Source organism: Lathamus discolor, chromosome Z (genome assembly GCF_037157495.1).
Source record: "Lathamus discolor isolate bLatDis1 chromosome Z, bLatDis1.hap1, whole genome shotgun sequence".
Taxonomy (NCBI): domain Eukaryota; kingdom Metazoa; phylum Chordata; class Aves; order Psittaciformes; family Psittacidae; genus Lathamus; species Lathamus discolor.
Genome location: NC_088909.1, coordinates 90559210 through 90585381, shown reverse-complemented (window position 1 = coordinate 90585381; position 26172 = coordinate 90559210). Strand labels below are relative to the sequence as shown.

At 39.6% G+C, this 26172-nt stretch overlaps 1 protein-coding gene across 1 annotated transcript in view; it reads right to left on the bottom strand.

Moving 5' to 3' along the window:
- Positions 1 to 532: 532 nt before the first annotated feature.
- LOC136004830 (3',5'-cyclic-AMP phosphodiesterase 4D-like) overlaps positions 533 to 26172 on the bottom strand; it is a 183989-nt gene continuing 158349 nt past the window's right edge. Inside the window, exons 3-4 of the mRNA XM_065661717.1 lie at positions 3918 to 4153; positions 533 to 657 (exon numbers count right to left, since the gene is read on the bottom strand). Of these exons, the coding sequence (XP_065517789.1) occupies positions 606 to 657; positions 3918 to 4153 (288 nt within the window). The 3' untranslated portion in view covers positions 533 to 605. The remainder of the gene's footprint in view (positions 658 to 3917; positions 4154 to 26172) is intronic.

Genomic DNA, 26172 nt, shown 5'->3' with positions numbered 1-26172 from the left:
CATCTTTAAAGGGTGGAAGGAAAAACTGGGGATAATTTTAAATCAAGTTTTTATTTGATTTCCAATAGAGAGAGTTTTCATTGCTTCTTTAATGGATAATAAAACGTAAATGGTTTTAAGCAGTACAGTGCCTATCTAATCCACAGAATTTAACTTAAGGAAAAAAAACTAATAAATTTGGATAGAAGGAACATTGCAAAAAAGATACTTCAGAAATTAACTGTCATGTAAGTCATTCTTATAGCTCCCTAATGTTTCATAAACATGCTGAAATACACACTTTCAGTTGAACATAAGCAATACAAAAGCAATTTAAAATAGATCTTATGTTGTACAATAATAATAATGTCTCCCAAATGATGTTTAAGCAAAGAATATGGTTAGTAGTAAGAAGAGACACCATATATACTGAATTACAGATAACTAAATGAAACACACAAAAAATGTTTCGTATATTTTTATATAGAAAGTCTTTCTAACCGCATCTCAACTCCAAAATACATTTTGCTTTCAAACAACCCTTTCAATGATGTCTTCATAAATATGATATATTAACATTTCTGGAATTTACGTCCAATGAACATTGCATTTCCCTTCATATTATGTCAGTCGTATGTATTAGGAGGACAGAAGAATCTCAGCAGCAACTGAAAAATCCTGTTTTCAAGGGAAAATAAAAGCCTACATCAGACTCTTGATAGCTTGAATCTGTACCAATTGCAATTTTGCCAAAGCAAAAGTATTCTGTCAGTACCTTCCTGTCTGTGCATCCCATCTTAAATGGCATCATAACTGTTACCTATATCAAAAGCTTTGATAAACTTAGTTACAGTTTCTTGAGGAAAACTGACGAAGTTTAAAACACATGGTCACATACACACTGCAAATACCCTAGCTGACCTAGCTTACAGTAAAATACGACATTCAATATTCTATATACACAAGGTAAATATACTGCTTAATAAAAAAAATAGAATAAAATATAAAATAAAATAAAAAATAAAATAAAATAATAATAAAATAAAATAAAATAAAATAAATAAAATAACATAAAAAGAACTAAAATATCAAAAGCAATTGCCTGCCTGTTTCAAATCCTCCCCATAGAAGGTCTGGCAATTGTTACATTTCGTAAATATAATTGTTGCTACCAGCTGCAGGCTGAGTCTATCAATTTGTAAGCACTAGTTTTTATAGCTCCTGTTAGCAAATGTAAGATATAAATCTTCATCTTAATGATGATCTTTATTATTGTCTCAGTTTAGCCTGGGTTAGAAAAACTTGGAATCTGTCTCCCTTCATGCATGGAAAGAAATTAGAAGGGTGAAAGGAATGACGAGACACTTTGCTGTCTCCTTAGAGTCAGAAGACTTAAGTGTTTAAAAGAGGATGAAAGATTTAGAAAAACACTGCTGAATAGTTTATTTCTAATTTTTCATATACTCTGCTGTGTTGTTTGGGAATTTTTAAGAACTGTTTGTGAATTAGTGTAGCTTGGTTATACAAAGCTAACATAAAATCAGAAATGATCCTGAGACATCCTAACAATAAAAAGAGAAAAAGTGAAAAGGGGAGTGTGTGTGTGTGTAAGTGCATGTCCAGGAATCAAATGCATATTTTACTTTAAAAACTACATGCATTGTCACTGGTTTTAGCTTTGAATCACAGTGTAAGACTCTTTATAATATTATATTTGGGGTTTTTTAGCATATTCTTTAAAAAAACGTACATTTATAATTTATAGTGTTTTCAGTGATGAAATTTTTCCACATCAGACTGACTTGCTATAGCCCAAATGTTCTTCTGCCTTCACCTACCTACTAAAGACAGAGGTTTCCTTTTCTCAGCAGCACATTTCCATACATTCAAAGTCAAAGGAGGTAAGCATTTCCACAGACATAATAGGTCCCCTATGTTTGTGTACTTTTACGGAGACAAGATGCCAAATAAAATGATAGCTTCCTCCAGCTTTTCTGCTGGCATTACAAGCACGTAAACGGGAAATGCATAGCTGCTTGAGTGAGCTAATAACTAAAAAATGGCACAAAACAGCTAGAGAAATATAATTTCCTGAACAATATTCTTCCTATAGCAGCGTAATTGCTCTTTAGCTAAGAAGGAATCATAAAAGCTGAAGATTTTATATTACAAAGAAGCAGCAAAATTATAATTGCTTCTGCTGTTCTGTTCAGGTTTGGTTTGTTCGTTTGCTTTAACAGCCTGGCAGTTTCATTCAGCAATCTGTAGATCTGCTGTTTCCCAGCCTCTCTCAGAAATATGCTTACTTGGAGACAAACCATTTTTTGTCCAGTTCCAAAACACATTGTACCAACCACAGGATGAATATCATAGGCAGGATACAAACTTATCTCTTAATGCCTATGACAGATTCTTAGCCTAGAGAAGCCTCTCACAGAACCAATCATTCTCCAAATACAGCAGATAGCTACCCATAATAACCAGTACATATTAGGTCTGTTAGTTACCCAAATACCCTTCAAACTGTCTTGCTTGCTCTTGCATATTTCAACACAGCCTAAAAAAAAATGCAGTTTCCAGAAATCTATAATCACTTAGATGTTTTCATAGGACAGAAGTAATGTTTTTCGTTCTGCTTTCTGATCTTCTGTCACATCAGGAGCATACATATTTTTTTTCACTTAGTGTTAAGAAAGCTAAAAAACCAGAGTACCCTCAGTGCATTACACAGTTTAAACAGGACATCCCAAATCCCATCGAAGTTTCAAAGCCAAATACTCAAAAATCTGGAAAAGCCAGGAATCTGAAATGTAATCATTCCACCTATACTTCTTTTCCTTCCGTATCTCAGACCAATCTTCCCTCCAGCCTCCATGGATAGAAAACAAAAAAAAAAATCACGACAATTTATCTTCAAAACTTTACTAATTAACATTATATTTATCTCTCCAAATGATATTTACATTTGTAAACAATCTAAATATTTATATGCTTCTATGGATGTAGTCACTGTTTCTATAAGCATGTTTCAAGAATTTATCTCTATTATTCAAAAGAAAAAAAAGATATATATATAGAAATAAGATTTGGGGGTGATACTAAATTTAAAGTTAGTATTAGATTGTTTTGGACATAGCAACCTGATGAATACTTATATTTTTTTCAAGCACTGCAAGTCCTACATTCTCTTCACAGTTGCATTATTCAGAATACAATATTGTCTCTGAAGATATATCCAAAAGTTCCTAAGTCAAGTCCTGCATTTCAGCTCTCATTATGTTTGCCTTTCCTTTTCCTTATATATATTCAGGTTACCAAACAGCTGCTCTGCCGCTGCCACCATTGTAAAGAACAATTTCACACTAAACAATTCACATTTTGGAAAATAAGCACAGCAAATAGGATGGTGTTAGAAACATATAAGAACAGGAAAGTTTACTCTAAAAAATTTGCAGAATGGAAGAAGCTACGGGTGTAATATGAAGAAACTATTATACAAATCACTATAACCAAATATGTTCAACTATTTACATTTGAAATAGTGTAGTTATACCAGAGTATGCAAAAGCCTCTCATGAATCCTTGAAACTTGTTTTGAAACTGTGTCATGTGAAAATTTGTCTATGTATAAAAAAGGTCCTATATTTATTATGTCTTTAAAAAAATGGTTATTCAAGACTCCAGAAGTCTACTTTCTGAATATATAATTTAGTAATGTTCAGAGAAAATACTTTCTAGTGTTTGTATTTGGACATGACCAAAAGGTTTACAAGCAGTATTATCAAGTGGCAGGCACACATTTACATATTAATATTTTATTCTTCTTTTTCACTTATTTAGGGGATTTAGGAAAGAAATAGATACCTGTTCTAGAAGCAGCATCTTCTGTCCTGCACCTGCCACTGAAAATATCAAATCAGAAAATTGCTGGACCTTACCTGCTGGACTCAGGAGATGTAATAGCAATGAGAGGAAGAATCCTCAGTGGAAGGGTCGTGGGCCTTGGAATAGCGTCAGTATCATTCTTTTTATCCCAGTCTGCCTGTTCTAACTGTCTGAAAGCCAGGGGTGGAAGCTGGATGTTACGGGATGATAATCTGCGCACAAGATAGGGCTCCATTCCCTGGGAAGACTCTTCATCCTCAGTGCTGTGATGCAGAGCTTCTTCTGAAACCTATGATCAATGCAAAAGAAAATATCCATCATGTAAGAAAACACCTATAATGTTAATTTGATAACTCTTTTAATTCCTTTTCATAAGCTACTTTCTTACAAACATTATTTATACTGTCGTTATTGAGAAAATAAAAAGAATGAAAAAATGCAATAAAGGTTTCTGGGGTTTAGACAATTTGAAATTTTAAAAGGAAAGACAAAGGCATTTTATTATGAGATTAACACGCTACTATCTAAAATGTGTACTCATACCTGTAGAGAGGACAACTGTCACCTGCATTAAGCAAGTTTCTGTCCCACAATACATTTGCTTTGCTACAGGCTACCATCTACCTTTTGGAAGAAATGAAAGTCCAAATACCAATAATAAAATAAAAGTAATAGAGATTTGCAACTATGCAACTCTCAATGTGAAAAGAGTAGAAAATTCATGTTAAATTCTCTCAGCTTTTCCAATGCCCAGCTTTCTCTCTTGCCCAAGACAATTTTATGTTATATAGTAAGTAACAAATACCTAAAGCAAGCACTGTAGTGCTTAGAAACAGAAACAGAACCTCCTAAGATCAGAGTGAAATCTAAGCATTAATAAACATTATTTGTTTAATCATCTACACCACTGGTAATATTTTGTGTGTTATGGAATAATGGAAGACAATCCAAGAAAGAAATCTCCAAATATATCGATTTAAAGGAGAGAAGATGTCTTCAGAAACTTTTCAGAACTTTTAACAAAGAGCTCACCATTGTGAGAGAAAATTGTCAAAGAATTACATTTCTGAGAACACTGATATTCTGAGAAGCCTGTTGTAATAATAAGAAGAAATTGGCTTTTCTTCTCCGTGTCTTACACAGTCTTTTACCATTACCTGATAAATTCCCTACCACAGATATTACAGTCTGAACCTATTGACTTGATTACTTTCCTTTGAAGAAACCCAAGTTCTGAGCAAGTCGAAAGATTTCTTACGTCTAAATGAAGAATCAGGAATACAGCAAATATAGCTAAGTATTATTCCACATAGGTCATGCATCAGTAGCTTCACAGTCCCAGTACAATATTTCAGATAGGTGCACTGAGTATTTGCCTCTGCCAAACTAGAGTTCACATGTGTATTATAGCACACATGGTATACTAAATAAAGCAAACTATACAGTGCCCATAATTTACAATCAAAGCTCCAGTAACAGCACAGACACGACTTCAGTTTGACCTCCCTCATGAGGGTTGATACACACGTGCAAGAAAAGCTTGCATAGCAATGTATTTATGTGTCCCTGCACATGGGATGATCTTAAGCTCCTTTCCAACCCTAACTACTGTATGATTCTATGATTCAGTGCACTCAGGGAGAGCCATTAATGAAATACCTTTCATGATGAGTAGTTATATGGGGTTTGCACAGCAAAGTCGGTGTTGGTTTTTGGTTGGTTTTTTTTTTGGGGGGGGGGGTGAAGCTACAATGATGGCTGCTCTAAGAAGCTGCCAGAAGCTTCTGCCATGTCCAATAGAGCCAATGTCAGCTGGCTCCAAGATTGACCCACCACTGCCCAGAGGCCAAACCAGTGACAGGGGTAGTAGCACCTCTGGGGCAACACAGGAAGTGGAAAAAGTTCCTGTGCAGGAGCATCTGCATCCAGAGAGAAGAGTGACAATAGGTGTGAGCGTCGTGGTTTAAACCTAGCCAGTAACTCAGAACCATGCAGCCACTCACTCACTCCCACCTCTTCCTCTCCCTCCACTTCTGGAGGGATGGGGAGGAGAATCGAAAGAATGTAACTCCCATGGGTTGAGATAAGAACCATCCAGTAACTAAGGTATAACACAAACCACTGCTGCTGCCACCAATAATAATAGTGATAAGGGAAATAACAAGGGAAGAGAATACAACCGCTCACCACCCACCGGCGGATACCCAGCCCAACCAAGCAGTGGTCTAACCCTTCTGGGTAACTGCCCCCAGTTTATATACTGGGCATGATGTGCTGTGGAACGGAATACCTCCTTGGCTAGTTTGGGTCAGGTGTCCTGTCTCTGCTTCCTCCCGGCTTCCCGTCCTCCCTGGCAGAACATGAGACTCAGAAGGTCCTCGGTCAGAGTAAACATTACCGAGCAGCAACTGAAAACATCGGTGTTATCAGAGCTGTTCGCAGGCCGAAACTCAAAAACACAATGCTGCACCAGCTACTAAGAAGGAGAAAAATGGCTGCTGCTATTGAACCCAGGACAGTGAGGAACAGCTCTGCAGCCACCAAGGCCAGTGCAGAAGAAGCGGGGGAGCTGCTCCGGTGCCAGAGCAGGGATTCCCCTGAAACCAATGGTGCAGCCCATGGTGAGGCAGCTGTGCCCCTGCAGCCCATGGAGGTCCATGGAGGAGCAGATCTCCACCTGCAGCCCATGGAGGTCCATGGAGGAGCAGATCTCCACCTGCAGCCTATGAAAAACCCCACACCAGAGCAGGTGGATGCCCAAAGGAGGCTGTGACCCTGTGGGAAGCCTGTGCTGGAGCTGGCTTCTGCCAGGAGCTGTGGTCCTGTGGAGAGAGGAGCCCACACTGGTTTGCTGCAGGAATTGTGACCCCATGGAAGGGACCCACACTGGAGCAGCCTGTTCCTGAAGGGCTGCACCCATGGAAGGGACCCACACTGGAACAGTCTGCTCCTGAAGGACTGCAGCCGTGGAAGGGACCCATGCTGGAGCAGTTCATGAAGAACTGCAGTCCATGGGAAGGACTTGGGTTGAAGAAATTCATGGAGGACTGTCTTGTGTGGAGGGACCCTCTGCTGGAACAGTGGAAGAGTGTGAGGAGCCCTCCCCGGAGGAGGAAGAAGCAGCAGAGACAGCATGTGACGAAGTTACCACAACCCCCATACTGAATCCGCCTGCACTGCTCAAGTAAAGGAGGTAGAAAAAATAGGGAGTAGATTTGAACCCAGGAAGAAAGGAGGGGTGGAGGGAAGGTATTTTAAGATTTAGCTTTTATTTCTCATTACCTTACCCCTGATATCATTACTAATAAACTATTTTCCCCAAGTCAAGCCTATTTTGCCCATGACAGTAACTGGTGAGTGATCTCTCCAACTCTCCCTGTCTTTATTTCAACCCATAAGCCTCTAGTTATGTCTCTCCCTGTCCAGCTGAGGAGGGGGAGTGATAGAGCAGCTTTGGTGGGCACCTGGCATTCAGCCAAAGTGAACCCACCACATTAATGTTAATAAGCTCAGTGTACACTCAGAGCTTCAGCAGTTGCTGTAAGCAAACGCCTTCTAATTAGATTTTTAATCACAAAATTTATATTCATAATTTAGCTATTTTTCTTAATCTAGCTGTAATGTAGTTTAAGAAAACAAAGATTATAAAATGGTAGGCATTAATGTACGTACTCTGAAGCAAATCAACAGGAAAATCAATTGCTGTGAAAATTCTACAAGAATTAATGTGTTACAGTCATCCAAGGAGAAGTTTAACTTCAGGCTTGCGTTTTCAGTGTGTGCATAGTGGATAGTCAAGACATATGAATAAATTAAAAATAATAATGAAATTAATTATAGCCCTGCAAGAAACGAAAAATGCTGATATCAGATCTATAATCTGCTACATGAGGCTATTTAAGCCACTTTATCATTTCATTTTTTGGGATGCTGTGAAAATCATAAAAATACTTGAATTGCAGCCACAGACAATCTGAACGTGACAGTTGAACAGAGAAAGTGAGCTCTCTGGACAAACTCATATGCAAAAATTAAAGAAAACCGTAAGGGAAAGGAAAGACTTCCAACCCAAACATTAAAGTCAAACTTCAGAATGGACACCTAATGTATATTTAGAGGACAATGAAAAATTAAATCAGTTTATGGAAAAAGAGGCCACTGGTTCAAGTGCAAATACTTGGGCATCTAAATCAGGAACTATTGATGATATTGATTTTACTTATCTTGGCAAAACATCATCTTGCCTTATTTTTGAACATAGTTATAAGGAGCACTACATTTACTCACAGAATCATACAGCTACTGTTGGAATGGCCTTCATGATGTTGTCCACTCAAACCTCACACTCAAAATGAGATTATCAATCATCAACACTAGATCACATCAGCCACAGCTTTGTCTGAATCTCAGAAAGCTTCCAAGAGAAATTCTACCGCCCCCATGGATAACCTGACCTGCTGCTGCATCACAATCCTAATGAAGATTTTCCTGGTGTTCGGTCTGAACCTCCCAATATGGAGGCCCATGCACCTTCTTAAACACATGCCACTGCTGAGAACAATATAAATTTGGTGTCCTTTGCAACTACCCTCCAAGTAGCTGCAAGCTACCTTTGAATCACCTTTTACCTCCTCCACCACAGACCAAGTAAGCTCAGCCGAGCGCTCATCACTGATCCTGTGCTCTAGGCCCAGGACACCCTGGTAGCCCCTTCCCAGGCACCCAGCATTCCCCTTGATCCAGTAGCTATGGTCACTTTGGCACAAGGTTTATCTTCTTTATGATAAATAATGCTTGACTGCTGTCCGCCCCGCAGTCCCTTGAAGCCCCGAGGCCCTTTCCAGCAGGGTTGTGACCCTGTCAGTCATTCCCGACCTGTGCCGGTGCTTCAGGTTATCCTTGTCTGGACTTCAACATGAGCTCTAGTAGTAACCCCACATAGTTATATGCTTATTACCAGATGCCAGATAGATGCTGAGGCGCCATCCTCTACACTTTTGATCCCCGCAGTGAAACTAGTTTTCTGCTGTAGGAAAGACCTAGCAGCCTTTACATGCTGCGCAGGTTCCCTGACTGGAATTCAAACTAGTGTTTTTTAAGGGTGTAGTCTGCTAAGAGAGATTTTACACAATAAAGGGGCATGGGGGGAGATTCTTGTTTTATCTGACATTTTTAGCTTTTCTTCTTTCTTTAGCATGGATAAGTAAATAATAATTTCAAAATTCCTAGCAATCAGTGAATTTCTACATTTTACATATTCATAAAATTGTGGTTTCTACTGAAAAATCATGTTTCTGAACTAAAGACAGAAAGAAATATAAAACAATAGCTAAGTGTTTCTTGTAAAGACCCTTTAACTGTATGTGATCTTCTGACAAAAAAGGAAAAATACAGACTCATAAGACCAGGCAAGATCTAAGATTCTCCATGTCAATAACCCATGAGAAGCCTGCCTTTCAAAAAGGAAAGACATTAAAACAGGATGACTGTAACCACTTATCAACCCTAGGAAATAAAAATTTTATAATAAAAGATTAGTTAAACCCATCGGTTAAAGTTTGTATATAGTCCGTGGCTGCTTGTCTCTCATAAAATGCAATTTTAAAGTCAGCTTTTAATGTACACATCACATTCATTGCATGATAACCTGGGCAAGTCATTGATGAAAAGCCAAACAAAAGCATAAGAGTTTTCATATAATCATAGAATCCTAGAATAGTTAGGGTTGGAAAGGACCTTAAGATCATTTTGTTCCACACCCCCCCCCCCCCGGCCATGGGCAGGGACACCTCACACTAAACCATGTCACCCAAGGCTCTGTCCAACCTGGACTTGAACACCACCAAAGATGGAGCATTCACAACTTCTCTGGGCCACCCATTCCAGTGCCTCACTATTCTCGCAGTAAAGAACTTCTTCCTTCTATCCAATCTAAACTTCCCCTGTTTAAGTTTTAACCCATTACCCCTTGTCCTGTCACTACAGTCCCTGATGAAGAGTCCCTTTCCAGCATCCCTATAGGCCCCCTTCAGATACTGGAAGGCTGCTGTGAGGTCTCCACGCAGCCTTCTCTTCTCCAGGCTCAATAGCCCCTACTTTCTCAGACTATCTTCATATGGGAGGTGCTCATCTCCTGATCATCCTCATGGGCCTCCTCTGCACTTGTTCCAACAGTTCCATGTCCTTTTTATGTTGAGGACACCAGAACTGCACACAATACTCCAAGTGAGGTCTCACAAGAGCAAAGTAGAGGTGCAGGATCACCTCCTTCTACTTGCTGGTCACGCTCCTTTTGATGCAGCCCAGGATACAGTTGGCTTTCTGGGCTGCGAGCGCACACTGAAGCCAGCTCATGTTCATTTTCTCATCGACCAACACCCCCAAGCCCTTCTCCGCAGGGCTGCTCTGAATCTGTTCTCTAAAGAGATAAAACACAGCAAAATCTATTTACTTAAAAGAATTTTGCTACCGCTTGAGATCCTACCAAGGAATTACTTCACTAGCATGTTTCAACTTTTCTAAAATGTAGGCATAATGTCCTAGTTCATTCAAATGGCATACAAGATGCTGTCTGCACATAAGTTCACAGAAGCAACAGGTGATAACTCATATTTGCTTGAACGAACTTGCACTGCGCACTTTTTTCTTTTTTCTCATTGTCTTTCTGACTGTTGCAATCTTGACCTTAGTTTAGGATTATATCCTCTATAATGTTTACTTTGAACTGCTTTTTAATGTATATCAAATAGAAATCTCTTTCAATGTCAGGAAAGTAGCCTTTTTACTTGCTTTCAAGAAGCGTAATGTGGTCATTAAGGAATTATTTACATCAAATTTTTCATACTAACCATGTTAACTCTGCTTTTTCACTCTGTGAAGTGACAGGTTTTATGCTACTTACATATAAGTCATTGTCCTTTAACCTTAGAGTCCTCAAAGCCCAAACTTTTGATATCTTTTTTATTAGGACCATAAGGTGACCTTACAATTTACACACACACCCCAAAAAACCCAGATACTGACATAATTCATTTCCTCTTAGCTCAGTATTTTTTTCTTCCTTTTAACCTATATATCTTTCTTTTCACTCATTTTTGTATATAATAAATACCTCTTCCTTTGCTTTGTCACAGACTTACACTGAAGGTGCTTACCTGATTGCTTCTGCCTGTTTCTGGTTCTTTTTGTTACTTTCCATTATCTTGCAACTTAGATTTCAATCAGTCCTCCTGAAATGTTCTTACTTTCACCATGTTAGTACTTTTATAGGTTGTCCAGCAATGTCACTACTACTATTAGATTCCCCTGATATTTGTTGGTAGATGCTCCTTAAAGGACTTTTAACTGTTTCTTTCATTGAGTAAAAGATAGCTATGATATCCAGTTAGCTCTGCACTTACTGAGCAACGGATTAAAACTGTTGCCAACTACCATCACTGTACACTTTTTCTTACAAGTTTAAGGAAGGCTTTTCCAGTTAGTTAAGACATAGCACAAGAGTGACTCAGATTTGGACAAAACTGAATGTTATATATCAACAGAGAAAAAAACCTATCTGCAACATAAATAAAACTGTATTACTAATAATAGCTATTTCCTCATTTTGGAAGAGGACACAATTACTTTGATTTGTAAAAATACCTTAAACTACAGTCAAAAGTTTAATTTTAATACCATAAAAATCTGTGTTAGAGCACAAATCAGCCCATCTGAACATTGTTTTAGACTATCAAAGGAAAAATTAAGTTACCTAGTGGCATGGTTATACAACATAAACCGAAACTTACAAAACCACTAACAAAGTTTGCAGAACCATATACCTAAATATTAGAAGATGGCAGCTTAACAACCACAAGTGTTACCTCAATTCAGCGTTCTTATGTTTACACATTACAAAACAGTAGTTAATAACATGATCAATATGGCTATATTCCAAGAAGATGACTGCCTTATTTATTGCACAAAATTGATGCTTCTCAACTAATGAGTAGCTCTTTAATATTTTATTTACCTTCATTGTTGACTGTGACTACATGTTTTATTTACTGCACATTACATAAGTCCTGGCTTGCACTACAATTGCACACACAATTATAATTAAAAAGAAACAATGGAAGCGAAAGTCGTCTCATTTAGAAAGGGACGAAGAAGCTTCTCCTAAGAGGGAGCAGGAGAAAGAATGAAGAAGAGACAGCCTGTTCTGCAGCAGAACAGTTACAGGAACAGGAGGAAAAAGGGTCTGAAGTCATAAATGAGACAGAAATCATGTAATACCTATTCCTTAGTGGGTTGCAATATATGCAAAGAGGTTTCAGCCATCAACCTGGCAAGAAAATTCTTAGCTGGTTACTCTGATGCTGGGATATTTGGGCCAATAGTCAGGAATTAGATGTTAAGTTAGCCCAGCAGTTGGGATTCCTTGCTAGCAATAAGGCCATTAACAAAAGGATTGTAAAAGGGGTGGGAGTGCTCTCTTTAGAGATGATTTCTGTCAAGTGTGAAGAACACCTATCCCCTTAAGAAAAATCTTACAAATTCCCAAAGAAAATAGACCACTGAGAGAGGTATCCAGTATCTTTGTTGGAGGTGGCCAACAGCAACTTAGATGACAACCCGGTATGCAGAAACCTGGATAGAATCTGGTCCACACAGTTGATGTGGTAGAAGTTTATGCAAAGTTCACCAATGTTGTATGCAAACATCGTGGAGATAATGAGTTAGACAGACTCAGAGGTACCAGCTGTGGATGGATTAGCCAGCCAAATCCAAGAATTCAGACAGAATCTCATTTCTTCCCTACAGTCTTGGCTGTAGAGAAACTGATTCACCGTTGTTCCAGAAATTCCAGAAGGGTGGATCTTCCTTACCCACACTGACTAATGCTTCAGCTATTAAGAATCAGCCTTTTTCTGTTCAAGTACTAGTGGTGCACACCATGTTACCCTGTGGTTCTACATGCATAACCAGGGAGGAGGACGTGAGGAAGTAGGGTGGTGATCCTACCTGAAGGAGGTAGGATCTTTAAAGGAACTGCAAGAAAAAACAGCAGCAAAAAGGTATCTATCCAGGAAAATTACCACTCCAGTGCCTGCTGGGCAGAGCAGAGGGGCTGATCGTACTTTTGACCCCAGTGAAGAGACTTCAAGTTTGCAGTTACAAATAAAGTAATGGAGACTCTAACCAGGAGTAGAAAGGCCCTGCCTTGAGGCAAGCAGAGGAAAGGGACAACCACGCTTGGATTGAGTAGGTTTTATGACCTGGCACATCAGCCCCATGGTAGCATAAAGCTCTGGTGAACACTAGTGCACAGTATACTCTAACACCATCCGATTACAAAGGGGCAGTATATCTGTACTTCTGGAATGGGATGAGGATACCAAGACCTGTCTGTGTCGGAGGCTGAGGTAAACCTATCTGAAATGAGTGACAAGCATCCTATTGTGCCTGATCTGGAGGCTCCAAATATCCTTGGCACAGACTAATGAAAGGGCACTTCAAGAGCCCAAAAGGGTACTAATGGGATTTTTGGCCTTGAGTATAGAGAAAATCAAGCAGCTGCCTAGCTTGCCTGGACTCTCAGAGGATCCTTTTGTTATGGGGTTGTTATCGGTTAAAGAACAGCAGCTGCCAATTGCTATCATGACAGTGCACTGAAGACAATACAACACCAATCAAGACTCGCTGGTTCCATCTGTAAGCTGATTCACTAACTGGAGAGTGAAGGACTGATGAGTAAGATTCATTCAACCTTTAATAGTTACATATGGCCAGTGCAAAATTCTGAAGGATAGTGGAAGCTAATATTGGAGTATTTGAATGAAATCGTGCCACCACTGAGTGCTACCATACTGGACGTGCTATAATTCCAAAACAAATTGAGTCAAAGGAAGCCAGATGACATACAACAACTGATACTGCCAACACATTCTTCCCAATCCTTTTGGCAGCAGAGTGCAGGTCACAGTTTGGTTTAACCTGGAGGGGTACCCAGTATACATGGAATCCACTGTGCAAGGGGTGGAAACACAGCCCTGCCATCTGCCATGGACTGAATCAGATTTCACAGGAACAATGTACCCACCTCAGTGAGCTGGAGGACAGGGACACTGGGCAGAATGAAGCCTCCATAATCCATGGGGAAGTGGTCAGCAACCTGCTACACTTAGACACTTAGACACACACACATCTAAGGGCCTGGATGGGATCCATACAAGAGGACTAAGGGAGCGGGTAGAAGTGCTCATCAAGCCACTTTGCGTCATCTATCAGCAGTCCCGGCTAACCAGGGAGGCCACAGTTGAATGGAGGTTAAGTGTGGGGAGTGAAGGCAATAAAATTTGCATGAAGAACAGTTTGGGAATGAGCTCTTAGGCTTTGGTGCTTTCACAAGCCCTGGGGCAATAAGCTGGAGCGTTGAAGGCCAGAGGATGTGGGAGTTGTGAGAGGGTCTGTAGCATTGTGATTGGACTATTTACCTGGAGAGTTTTACAGGGACCAGTGAGATTGAATGTTGTATGTATGTGCAGGTTGGGAAAGTACCGAGCAAGGGGATAAAAAGGGCTTGGTGGTAATAAATGAGGATTTGAGTCCTTGCAGCAACTTGAGTCCGTGTCGTGAAATGCTACAAATGGCGCCCAACGTGGGGCATGAAAACCAACGAGTTGTCGATCCAGGGGCATGACTCAGCTGAACTGCTTGCTGAATGTAAGCAAAGGTGTACACTGAAAGGAAGAGAATTCAAACCATATGGATTGCCTCTCGCAGGGCAAGTAAGGCTAGTAAGTAAGCCGTAGGTAAGCGGCTGAGAGTTCTGGGGTCTGCTTTAACAAAAGAGCAGGCAAATGTTCTACAAGTTTTTGCTGTGATTCTTAAGCAGTATGGGAAAAAAGTTGACAAGGAAGAATTGAAAAGTATCCTTCTCTGGGCATCAAAAGTCGATCCATCTACTGATTCCACTAACATTTATACCCAGGAGATTTGGGACAAAATTGGTGTTAATTTGTGGGACTGTGCTACACACAATGATAAAGCTGCCACCACTTTACTGAGCCTGTGGTGAGTTATTTCTGAAACTTTAAAACTTCATGCTGGCTCACAAGCACAGGGAGCAGAAGCGGCACCATCGGCTCCCTCACCACAGCCCCCTTTGCCGGACTCTACCATGAGATCAAAAAAACAGTCTGCTGTTGTTGCTCCTGTGGTTCTGCCGCCTGATAAGTCTGACGCTCACCTGGATGGTCCTTTTGACCTGGGCCTATGGATCTGGAAAAAGAGCCTGATTTATATCCCCCAGATCCTTACAATAAATAGACAGCTGTAAAGGGAGAAGAGACACGGGCAGGGGATGCAAATGTATTGAGTGCTTTCCTGGTGGTGCATGTGCTGGACCAAGACCCGCAGTGGGAAGGTCTCTCATATGTTCTTATCAAAGATACCAGGTGAAAGGTGACGGACCATGGACTTGGGGCCCCATATACAACTTGTTTGATACAGTCTGTCTGTGAATACTCATGTATTTATCCCAAATGATTTAAAATGTTGTTTTGTTTGATAATGATGGACATGCAATATACTATGTGGGAATTTAAAATAAGGCAGCTTGCAGGCATCCAGGCTGCTGAAAACAGCATTGCAGGCGTGTGATCCACTGCGAGCAGTTACTGCCGATGCATTACTGGGTCAAGCTGATTTTGGCACCATTGCTGCACAAGCTAGGATTTGCTAGGCGGGCTTGCAGCAAGTTAAACAACTGGCACTGCGGGCTTTGAAAACTGTTCCTGACGCTGGTAAAGAGAGACAGCCTTTTGTCCGAATCAAACAAGAGGCAAACGAGCCGTTTATCAAGTTTTTAGACTGACATAATGAGGTCCTGGAGAAACAGATTGATAATGAGAAAGCATGTGAATATATTTTCAAACAACTTGGTATTGAGAATGCTAACCCTGACTGTCAGAAAATATTGCGGCCATTACGAGATCCAAGAATAGATGATATGTTAAATGCTTCTATGAATGTTGGGTCTAGACAACATGACCTGTCTCTGATTGCGGAAGCATCTGAGGCATTGTCGACTAAGTCACAGCAGTGCTTTTCGTGTGGTCAGCACGGCCATTTGAAAAAAGACTGTCTGAAAATAAAAGCAAACAACAAAAGGGGAGCACCTGGAATTTGCTCCCGCTGTGGTAAAGGGTGTCATTATGTAAATCAATGCTGATCGAAATTTGACCAGGATGGCCAGCCTTTAACTCTACTGGGAAACCCCGGGTGGAATGTGGCGAACGGCCGCACCATGACGACAAATTACCCCTCCTAATGGCCCCCTCGGGGAGCTGCCACAGTCTGTGGGCTAGCACAAGCGGAGGCGCTGGAGTGGACCTGGCCACCTCAGGAGAGGCAATAATTCAAGACACACTAGTTGTGCTTATTCCAACAGGTGCATATGACCCATTCAGGCATGGAAAGGCAGCATTGTTAATTGGACGATCCTCTACAGCAATAAGGGATCTTTTTTGTGCTAACAGGGGTCACAGATGCTGACTTTGAAGGAGAAATTAAAATAATCGCGTGGACTCTATTGCCACCATGTACTATACCAGCAGGAAGCTGAATCGCACAATGAATATATTTTTCACCCCGGTTACCGGATGCTGTCCATACTGTGCAGGGCTCAGGATGTTTTAACTCTGCAGGGATACCTGAAATTTATTGAACTCAACAATTAACTTTGGACCAACCCCAGTTGTCCTGTACTTTAAAATCACAGGGGACAAACATTACTTTGCAGGAATTGTTGATAGTGGAGCAGATGTTGCAGTCATTTCTGCATCACAATGGTCCCATCATTGTCCTTTAATGGACGCTCATGCCTCATTAGTGGGAATTGGTGGTGGAACCTCTCCAACCAGAGCAGAGAGCTTGTGGCTATTTTGGGACTAGAAGGGAGATCTGCCTCGATTAGGCCTTTTGTGTTATCTGGATCTCCTACCCTATGGGGCAGAGACTGTTTAAGCCAATGGGGAGTACGGATTTTTCCTAGGGGCCACAGGTCCCACCTTTAACCTGGAAATCAGATGAGCCAGTGTGGGTAGATCAGTGGCCCCTCCCAAAAGGAAAACTGCTGCAATTACACAAATTGGTGGATGAACAGCAGAAAGTTGGTCACATAGTCCCCACGACCAGCCCATGGAACATACCTGTCTTTGTAATTCAGAACAAAAATAATGCTTGGAGGCTTTTACATGACCTAAGAAAGATAAATGAGGTTATTGAGGATATGGGAGTTTTGCAACCTGAGCTCCCCTCACCAAAAATGTTACCACAAATGTGGACTCTCATAGTGATTTAAAAGACAGTTTTTTCATGATACCTCTTGCTTCACAAGATGCACCTCGATTTGCCTTTTCTGTGCCTTCGATCAATGCTGCAAAGCCGCATAACAGATATGATTGGAAAGTGTTACCACAAGGCATAAAAAACAGTCCTACACTATGTCAGCAATTAGTAGCGGCAGTTTTGAGCCCTATACGAGAGTGCTTTGAGAATGTTTTAATCTATCATTGTATGGATGACATTTTGATTGCTGCAGAATAGGAATAAATAGCCCAAAAAGTGGAATGACAAGTGATCCAAGAAGTCTCAACAACAGAATTCCAAATTGCAGAAGAGAAAATTCAAGAAGCTCCACCCTGGAAATATTTAGGATGGAAAATATCCGAACAAAACATCCAACCTTAGAATATCACCCTGAGGACAGGAATAAAGACCCTAAATTATTTACAAGATCTCTTAGGAACCATAAATTAGATCCGTCCTCTCTTAGGAATATCTATGGAAAAACTCCATCCCCTCTTCAAGTTATTGGAGGTGGATCCATGTTTGATGTCTCCTTGAACACTCACTCCCTCTGCGCGAACTGACCTTGATAAAGTGGTTGTAAAATTAACCAGTCAAGTTAACCATAAAAACATACAATGGCCCAGGTTGTACAGCACACAAAACACAAACATTTCTTCAACAGTGGGGAATTCAACACGTCAAAGGTATTCCACATTCTCCCACAGGCCAACCAGTTATTGAACGCACACATAGTACCCCTGAAACTAGGTTGCAGAAACAAAAAAGGGGGAGTTCAGGATTAACCCCACAAGAACGTATGGCAGAAGTTTGTTATGTGTTGAATTTTTTAAATCACTGGACGGAGGATGTACCTCCTACACAGCGCCATTTCAGGGGTTCTAAGAATTTTGAACAGGGGAAACCTCGTGTTAAAGTACGTAATCTTGAAACTCATGAATGGGAAGGCCCATTAACTTTAATAACCTGGGGACAAGGGTATGCTTGTGTTTCCACAGATAAAGGACCTTGTTGGGTCCCTGCACAATGGGTTCTTCCTGCCTTGCCTTCTGTCTCTTCATCACAAGATGACTGACCCTACTGTGGTTTACTGCTCAGCCAGAAGAGAACATCTGTAGAACATTAGCCAATGTGACACGACAAGACACCCCATGCCTGTCGGTTACCATAATTACGAGTCCTTTCAGACTGCTGTTGGTAGTAATGGCAGCCTCGAATCCTGTGGACACGTGGGATGGCTGGGTGGTATAACAACACAGCCGCAAGAAACTGATTTGTTAAGATCTGTAAAAATGGATATGCATCTGTATTTTCATTATATAGTTTGAAATCAATTGTTAGGGCAGAATGTTAACTGTTCTTTAACTGTTTATTTGCTAGGCTGGGAGCACGAGTGAAAAAATTGTATTAAGAATGTTTGTTTTGTTAGTTTTTATTAGCTTATACAGTTTCTTATTAATTGAGCCCTTAAGCAGGTGTTGATAGTGAATATGCAAAACAAAGTAGGGGGAGATGTGGGGAGTGCAGGCGATAAAATTTGCATGAAGAACAGTTTGGGAATGAGCTCTTAGGCTTTGCTGCTTTCACAAGCCCTGGGGCAATGAGCTGGGGTGTTGAAGGCCAGAGGATGTGGGGGTTGTGAGAGGGTCTGTAGCATTGTGATTGGACTATTTACCTGGAGAGTTTTACAGGGACCAGTGAGATTGAATGTTGTATGTATGTGCAGGTTGGGAAAGTACCGAGCAAGGGGATAAAAAGGGCTTGGTGGTAATAAATGAGGATTTGAGTTTTTGCAGCAACTTGAGTCTGTGTTGTGAAATGCCACAGTTAAGAAATGTGATGTCCATCTACAAGAAGGGCTGGAAGGAGGATCCAGGGAGCTACGGGCCTGTCAGCTGAATTTGGTTATGGAGCAGACAGTTTGGAGTTATGTGCCATCATACAGCACATACAGGACAGCCCAGTCAACATGGGTTTAGGTCCTGCTTGAATAATCTAATCTCCCTCCACAATAAGGTGAACTGTTTAGTGGATGAGGGAAAGGCTGTGGATGTTGTCTACCTAAACTTTAGTAAAGCCTTTAACTCAATTTCCTGGAGAAACTGGCTGCTCAATCCTTGGATTTGTATACTCTTTGCTGGGAAAAAAAAAAATGGCTGGAAGGCCAGGCCCAAAGAGTGTTAATGAATGAAGTTAAATCCAGTTGACAGCTGGTCACAAGCTGTTTTCCCCGGGGTTCAGAATTAAGGCCAGCTCTGTTTAATATTTTTAACAATGATCTAGACAAGGGGATTGAGTGAACCCTCTGAAAGTTTGCAGATGACATCAAATTGAGTGGTAGTGATAATGTGCTGGAGGATGGGAAGGCTCTGCCTAGGGATCTGCACAGGTTGGATCAATGGGCTGAAGCCAATTGCATGAGGTTCAACAAGACAAAGTGCCAGGTCCTGCACTTGGGTCAAAGCAATCCCATGCAGCTCTGCAGGTTTGTGTAAGAGTGGCTGAAAAGCTGCTCCACCAAAAGGGACCTGGGGGGGCTGATTGACAGAGCTGAACATGATCCAGCTTGTGTCCAAGCAGCCAAGAAGACCAACGGCATCCTGTCATGTATTAGCAGTATTGTGGCCAGCAGGGCCAGGGCAGTAATCATCCCGCTGTACTGCACTGGTGAGGCTGCACCTTGAATCCTGTGTTCAGTTCTAGCCCCTTCACTACAAGAAAGACATTGAGGTGCTGGAGTGGATCCAGAGAAGAGCAATAAAGCTGGTGAAGTGTCTGGAGCACAGACCTTATGAGGAGCATCTGAGGGAACTGGGTTTCTATAGCCTGGAGATAAGAAGGCTGTTTTGGGTTTGGTTTTATTGGTTTGTTGGTTTTGGTTTTTTTTTCCTTTTCCTGACAATTATGTTCTAAACATCTTTTTAATTTTGAAACTATTTTTATCCCATCCATGAGTTTCTTTCTCACTTTTCCCCTCTGATTATTCCTCCAATCTGAAAGATTGGCGGCGAGGGGTCATGGAGGGGTAATGAACATGAGGTACTCAGTTGTTGTCTGACATTCCTCATAGTTTTTTCTGAAGTGCTTATCATCTCTTCGATATCTTGTCAGTAGCTATGATCTTCATAGGCATTAATTTAACTTTGAAAAACCTACTGAGGATACAAGGATGGCATTATCCCAGTTTGCTAGTCAAGAGTCAGAGACATAATGAGATAAACTGAACAACAACTTCTAATTTGACCAATTTGGGAAATGCAAGTTTCAGGATACTTCATATTATCTTTCTTCACATTGCCAAACATGTTTTCCTCTGACTTAAATTTGCAAGAGTTTAGCTCAACACATTTGCAGGTAACACTACTGGCTCACAGTGGACGTTTAGAAAATAACGAAAAAAAAAACCCCTAACTGGACAAAAAGTTTTCTTTAAGCAATTTATTTAGTGTTACATAGTAATTCTATGTTCAATGATCACAGTTCACAGAAATAAGTTATCTCTAAAGTAAGACTCTATTATGTTAACTTTCAGACTATTGTTTTCAGTCCAGATTTCCCAAAGCATTTGTTAAATATATTTCATGTTCTGCAAGAAATAGGAAGAAGACTATGATAACCATTGCTGCACTCTCCTTACTGATCCTACAAGCAACTTTAGCCTGCAAGGTCACATCTAAGAGAACGTGTGATCATCTCATTAAATTTTATCCTATTACACGTTGTATGTCATAGCATAAGCATAATGGCACAAAAAAAATGTAATTCTGGTACTGTCTGATTTTTGTGTGCTTGACTTCTTACCTATAGTGATTTTATGACAAATTTGGCATGTAATATTTAATTTTGTTTCAGAAAATAGATAGCATATTTCCATCATGGGGAGTGACATTGACACACATTTCATTCCTCAACTAAGCTGAAACTAGATTGACTACAAAAAGCAATGACGCTCAAACAACTGTTTAGGTAAAAGCAGTAAGTTGTTAACTAGTCATCTATTTAGACCTGTAGTCAATACAAAATAAACACTTTTCCAGTGAATTTTCCAGTTACTGAGTATGTAGGAAAACATAAGATTTAAGATTATAGGTTTCATTTTCTGTCAGTCATGGATTCTCCTTCAGGGTAAATATTTCAGGGAACACAGGTTATTCTTTCTCCCTTACTCCAAGATCGTTCCTTTTCCCCAGACCTTGTAACATGCTGCCATGCATGGTTAATGTTATGCTTTACATTAACACCGGCTAGAAAGGTTACAGAGAATATACAGAATCTAGTTTCTTCTTGGTGAGAAAGTATACACACGGTGTTCTGTTTATCCCACTCCCGAGAGAGAGGCAGCTGGAGAGGCTCAGAAGCACCTTTCTGAAGTAGTGTTGCTGATCACATCTACAGTAATAAGGTAACGTGTTTGTGCCTTCCACATGAACACATTATTTTCCAAACCTATTTTTTTTTCTTCTACTTCCTCATAATCTATTAAAATTTTCTTTCCTATTCATTTTTCTTTTCTTGCCCTACCATTTGCTCCAGTCCATTTTTTGAATTGGATAATTATTTTCTTTTATTTTCTTAACATCAGGAGAAGGCTTCCAAGAGCCCAGGAAAGGCAGGAAAAGAAGGCAGACAACTGCACAACTGATTTCTGTAATTTGCTTTGGCATCTGTAGTGGGTCTAGCTGGACTGGAGCTAATTTCTTTCATAGCAGCCCATATGGTGCTATATTTTGGATTTGTGACCAAAACAGTGTTGACAACATGCCGATGTTTCAGCTGTTGCTCAACATTGCTTACACGGCATCTAGGCCTTCTCTGTTTCTCATGCTGCAGCCCTACACAGTAGGCTGGGGATGCACAAGTTGTAAGAAGATAAAAGCAGAGCAGCTGACCCCAGCTGACCAAATGGGTGTTCATTGCCATATGATGTTGAGCTCAGCAATAAAAGCTCAAGGAAAAGAGGAGGTAGATTGAGGGATTGAGGGTTTTGGGGGTATGGCACATTTCTTCCCAAGTAACAATGACACACTCTGAGGCACTGTGTTCCAGGACAAAACACAATTGAAAAATATACCTTCTTTTTTTTTTTTAATGCCCAGAAAAATGTTTATATTGTGACTGGCCCTGCACAAATATTCAAAAGGATGGCAACAGATGCATTTGCAGTCTAAAGTGTGAGACTGCTAAGTTATTTAAATGAAAGTTTACCATCATATTTTAAGCAGTGAAAAATCATTCCTCTTAACAGTTGACATATGTTAAGTTAAGAGTTGTGAAAATAATTATCCTAAGAAAGACAACTGATAAAGATAATGTTATCCTAGGTCATAGTTTAGCTTTTCCTCAGTTGTAACCAATTTATACCAATATTCCAAATTATTGGGCAAGCATAACAAAAGCCATTTCTGTCATCACCACAAAACCTCGAGAATGGCAACCAAGATTTGGAATCGCGGGTATCTGACTTGCTACAGAAAGTGATTCAAGATCAGAATTGCTAATAAAAACTAAGCAACTCCAGCTTCTGTTCCTGACATTTCTGGTCTCTAAGAATGTACACAAGAGAAAGGAAGTTTCTATAAGGTGTATGTTAGTTAAGTCAGTTAAATAGATAATTTTTGACTTTCTTTTTTACGCTAAGGGTCTGGAAGACTCCCAGTTAATCCCTGCCCTGAAACCAATTAATTGAATTCTAGAACATAACATCCTTTTAGATACCAATTAACCTACTTCATCTCTTTTTGTCTAGAACAGACCCCAGGCTGGGTCATTTGAGTATCTGCCTCCTTATTCCGTTTCTTCCTTATGATGAAATATATGATGAATCATTTGCTGGCTAACCTAATGCTCATGAGATCATTAACTAGCCTTCTGATTAACAGGTATGTTTCTTAGTTCTTATCAGTAATTGCTCATTAGCAGGCATAGATTTTTGTGCAACAGTAGATTGTAATCTAAGGAACAAAAGCCAGCCACATATCACAAGCTTGCTGGAAAATAAAAACAGCCTAAGGGAAGTAAAATAATGAAGAGACCTGACTCAGAAATATGGATTGTTTTTTGTTGCCATTTCTTTGCAGGCCTCTTGACAAACTTAACAAAATTATCTATTTCTCAACTTCATTAGCCTTTCTTTGAAAAATATTTTTTAGAAGAATCACGGTATGCATCTCTAACAGCATAGTTGTCTAGTGCCAGTTCTTGAATCATCCTTAACTAACCCACCCTGACACACCCTCCCCTCCTTTCCATCTGCTGCTCAGTCTTGTGACGTGGTCAAATGACTAGTGACATCCTAAAGTTTATCTATTCTCTTCCAAGAACAAATAAAGAGACTTCCAAGTGCTTAAAACACCACCCAACACTGCAGTCATTCTTCTAACATCTTTGAGGTGCTATCAGTGCTCTTTAACTCAATACTAATTGGAGAAAAATGGTACAGCTTCTTGACCTCTATGTCAGTTCTTACATTACCATGTCACAATATAAATCATGCCCACATAACAGTAGAATTAAATTAGAGGGTAGCTGACAAATAGGCAAAAATAAACACTACTGTTTGTTTATTTGCAGCCCAGAAGCATACTAAGTACCAAAGAGCCAGAGGCTACAATGACAATTTATTTTGGAAGTTTGACACAAGGCAAACAATTTCTCCTAATGAATAATGTGGTTGTTTCTCGCCCACCTATAGAACAGCTTCTTGGCTCAGCTCTATGGTTGGCTTGAGTCAGAAAATTATAATCTCTAATAATTCTACCTACTTCTGCACAAAATAATTCTCTTGTTTGTACCAAAATAGTTTGAGTTAAAATGTCCAAATATTTGTTTTATACTATTACTTAGAATAAGAACTGTTTGGTTTATGTGGTTGTGGTTAATCTCAGATGGCAACTAAGTACTATACAGCCGCTTACTCACTTCTCCCCTCTCCTACCTCTGCAGGATGAGGAAAAGCATTAAAAAAAAAAAAATAAAAATACTACATTTATGACATAGCAGTATTTATAATAACTTAAAGTGTTCAAACAGGTAATCTAAATAGATAATCGGTGGGTACTTTACTGTTTTAAATGCTAGTAATACATTTACAGGACTCAAAAAATAGTTGCTGGCTTGCAAGTGTTAAGACCTGGACTTTCTTCTCTGCTTTACTGGTTGTGCATTGTTGCATTGGCAATTCTCACACGATCACCATGCCTTAGCTTCTATACCTGAAGAACTGACACAATTATTTGTATCTAGCTGTGAGTGCATTTGAGATCAATGAGCACTGTTTGTTAGCATAGCTATTTTAGATCTAGACTAAATACACTATCTTTCTTCCAGACAATTCTCTACTTTCCATTCCCACATACGCTCATATTCTCCATTTCTTCCTCACCAATAACCATTTTAATACTTTAAAAATATAACCCAAGGAAACTATTAAATCAATAAAATGTTCTTTGTCTTGGATCCCTTAATTTTTATTAAAAAATAAATGAGTCTATATTATTCACAAACCATTTGACTGTGACTAAGTAATTGCTGTTCATTATTTGCACTACAGAAAAGGAGAAGAAGATGATTCATATTCTTAATCTTATAGTTAAATAGAATGAACTATATATTCAGGCAATTATTTCCCTCTTTTGTCTACGATGCAAATATTTTTCTTTGGTAAAACACCTCTAAAACATATTCAGAATGAATTTTTTGCCTGATCTTTCCTCAAGTGTTTTAAAATAATTATACTATTTAAAATTTAAGTATTTGTCTCAGCATAAGTTAAGAAATATTAACCTACATAGGAAAATGAACAATGCTTAATGATAGTATAGTTAGATAGAGATGGTAGAATTGTTAATAGTGCAAGAAATACTTTTTTTTATCTGTTCTGCAATTAAAAGGATAAAATTATTTATTCAAAGCAAATGAAGAGGAAATACCTTCCAGGCCAGTAGAGGGGTTTTTTTAGAGTTTTTCTAAGAAAATATAATGCCATATGAAAAAATGATTTCCACAGAAAAACCCTAAAAACATTGACAGAGAGTGCAGTGCTTTAGCTCTTATAACAATAAGAAATCCTGGAAAGCAAGAGAAGTCCAAAAGGACTGGAAGAATAACTGTTCTAAGACAATAAATTAGATGAGACAAATTCCAATAGAAAAGCGACCCTAAAGGATCATCGCAAAAAGAAGTAAATCATATTGCTTTAAATATGTAAAAATAATCCAGTGAACCTGGCTTTAGTGGAAACAGATCTCAAATAAACTATTGGCATTTTGGTTGTATATACACCTGAGTTTGTAAGATACTGACATGAAATTGGTAACAAAAATAGTGCTATGTGACTACCACTATGAGGCAGATACCCTGGGAACTTGCTGCACGACTTCCAGATACCAGCTCCATTTCCATGAGGTTTTAGGATTCTCATTTTAATTTAACAGAGCTGAGCTCCAGCTCATATATCACTCCCTGGTCCTGAGCTTTTTTCTTAGAAGCATAGAATCCTTTAGGTTGGAAAAAACCCTTAAGATCAAATGCAACCATTAACCTAGCACTGCCAAGTCCACCACAAAACCATGTCCCTAGGTGCATCTACATGTCTTTTAAATACCTCCAAGGATGGTGACTCAACCACTTCACTGAGCAGCCTGTTCCAATGCCTGACAACCCTTTTGGTGAAGGAATTTTCCCAATATCCAGTCTAAACCTCCCCTGGCACAATTTGAGGCCATTTCCTCTCATCCTTTTGCTTGTTACCTGGGAAAAAGTGGGGTAAAAAAATACAAGGCTCCAGCCTCAGGACTATGTACATTTCAAACATTCTTAGCCCAGGTATTGATTTATGAGGCAGTTTTCCTAGTGCTGCACTTCTTCAATCAGAAATTTTCCTACAAGCTCTTCTTTTTTGTCTGTAAAGACTGTCTGTTGGTACCATTTTTCTGAAAGGATGTCAACAGTTAAGCA